This window comes from Anneissia japonica, unplaced genomic scaffold (assembly GCF_011630105.1).
Source record: "Anneissia japonica isolate Jap-2015-1 unplaced genomic scaffold, ASM1163010v1 scaffold7447_len134812_cov206, whole genome shotgun sequence".
In the NCBI taxonomy this organism is placed as follows: domain Eukaryota; kingdom Metazoa; phylum Echinodermata; class Crinoidea; order Comatulida; family Comatulidae; genus Anneissia; species Anneissia japonica.
In genome coordinates this window covers 55,010-57,062 of record NW_022743975.1, presented here as the reverse complement: position 1 = coordinate 57,062, position 2,053 = coordinate 55,010, and the positions used below count along the sequence as shown (strand labels likewise).

The 2,053-nt window shown below is 32.8% G+C and overlaps 1 protein-coding gene across 1 annotated transcript in view; it reads right to left on the bottom strand.

The window, feature by feature from the left end:
• Nucleotides 1–2,053, bottom strand: part of LOC117119555 (cytoglobin-like) — a 30,338-nt gene that overhangs the window by 8,929 nt on the left and 19,356 nt on the right. Inside the window, exon 2 of the mRNA XM_033264379.1 lies at nt 1,088–1,158. Coding sequence (XP_033120270.1) covers nt 1,088–1,157 — 70 coding nt within the window. The 5' untranslated portion in view covers nt 1,158. The remainder of the gene's footprint in view (nt 1–1,087; nt 1,159–2,053) is intronic.

The window sequence follows — 2,053 nt, the reverse complement described above, 5'->3', positions numbered from 1 at the left end:
AATGTAAACTGAGATACTATATTATATACATAGTTATGTAAATATGGCAATTATGCTAAGAATTAAAACGGCGTGTAATTGTGAGGGTAAAGTAATTATGGTAGGATCAAATGGTATTGCTAAATCCCCAAAACCTCCTAAAACACACTTTAGAAAACCAAACAATTCAATTGTGATTGACTCACTTGGTATATCAATAAGAAAATTAAATGTTTATAAGAACCTATTTTTTGGTTAAAATGTTGATTTTTTTTTGTGAAAAAATATTTGTAAATACACCACAATCCTCCAAACACACTGCGAACCCCATCCAAACCCTTTAATTGCGATTGTAGAACTCTCTTTTTCTTAAAAAAAAAAAAAATAATAATTTGATGTTCATATAAACTCATTGTTTGTGGGGTTTACCAATACCGGATTGAATTTCTGGAAAATTGTGATTCCGCTTCCTTGAAATTGGCCACAAATAAATTATTTTAGGATTAATAAATGCATGGTTTATGTTGATTTATTGATTATGTTGTTGCTATTTTTAAACATTTAAATGGAAAAAAAATAAAGTGTTATTCATGGCTTTTTTTTAATCTTTGAATATTTTATCATTGAATATGTAATTTCTGCAAAAAGTAAAATGTAAATGGCAATTTATTTGATGTTAGACTACTTTTAAAAACTAAATTATTTCAGTTAAAAAAAATGTATATAATGATTTTAAAAAAATCAGTTTTAATACAGAATTTTATTATTGGGGCCATTTTTACCGGGGCCAATTTTTCCGGGGCCATTTTTTCCTGGGCCATTTTTTCCGGGGCCATTCTTACCGTACACCGTATAATACATACTCCAAGTATCGAAATGCACTACATCGTGTCGGGATTCAATATTTCGACATTAATTATGTCATCATTAGGAATGATCTTATCTGATATTATTCAGTGGACCTTTCGGTTAAATGGTAGGCATGTGGAAATACCATCGAAATATATAATTATTGTAGGGGCTTCATGATTGGAGGAAAAATGGTGGAATAGTGTGTTGTAAGACAATATGATTTTGTAAGAGTACATCCCCCTTATACCGTACTTACCTTCCCATCCAGGTAGCCACCAGCTCACAGCAGACCATACTTTACTTAGGGAAGATTGTTCGCCTCCCATCCTAAAATTTGAAGAATACAGTAGTTATTTCAATCGAGTAGGATGTAGTTTAAACCTAGTCAAAACCTCTCCCTTTCTATTTTATATGCTGCCAGAGAATTTGATAACCCCCACCTTCAATGACTATTAAAAAATGTGTATTAAAATCGATTTAACGGGATGCTAAGCTTGCTATGAACTGCTTGGAAACAATGACTATATTACTGTTTTTTCAGATACGCCAAAAAACACATTGTCCTTGAGAAAAGTGTACTTAATCCGCGCCAATGCGTTTCAATTTATTCTGAATACATTCGCTGATGACATGGCTATTCCTACGTGTTCATCGACATGTTATCGGCCAGGTTATCATGAGTAATCAGTTCCTTTGTACGTGCTTATCGACAGGACATGTAATAGTTCGATTTGTTTCACCATTTTATTGACTACAGCATAGCAATGCAGCAGGGTAGCCAATAGCACCAAATTCCCAATTGGCCGGAGATTGCAGCCAGCGCCAGGTTCCTCATTGGTCGGGGGACTGGTCATAGGGCCAGAGAAGAAATTTAATAAAATCAACATTTAATGTTATTCATGTTGTAAAACACGGTTATCCATATTGGAAAAATAAATCACTTCGACAAATGACATTATTATTAGGCCTATAACTATAAGTGATATAGGCCTATTGGACACTAGTTTGTTTTATTGTAAAATATTAAAAACAACTTTTAGTAGGTCACAGGCTGACTGAATGCAGGCTGAGCGGCCATCCCTTTTCCTCCATAAATATCTGACAAAACAAATATATATTCTATAATATGTAATATTCTATATAATATTATAATATATATACACAATGGTGTATATATAAGATGTGTATAAGAGACAGCTCTTCTAGTTCAGTCCTTAAAATA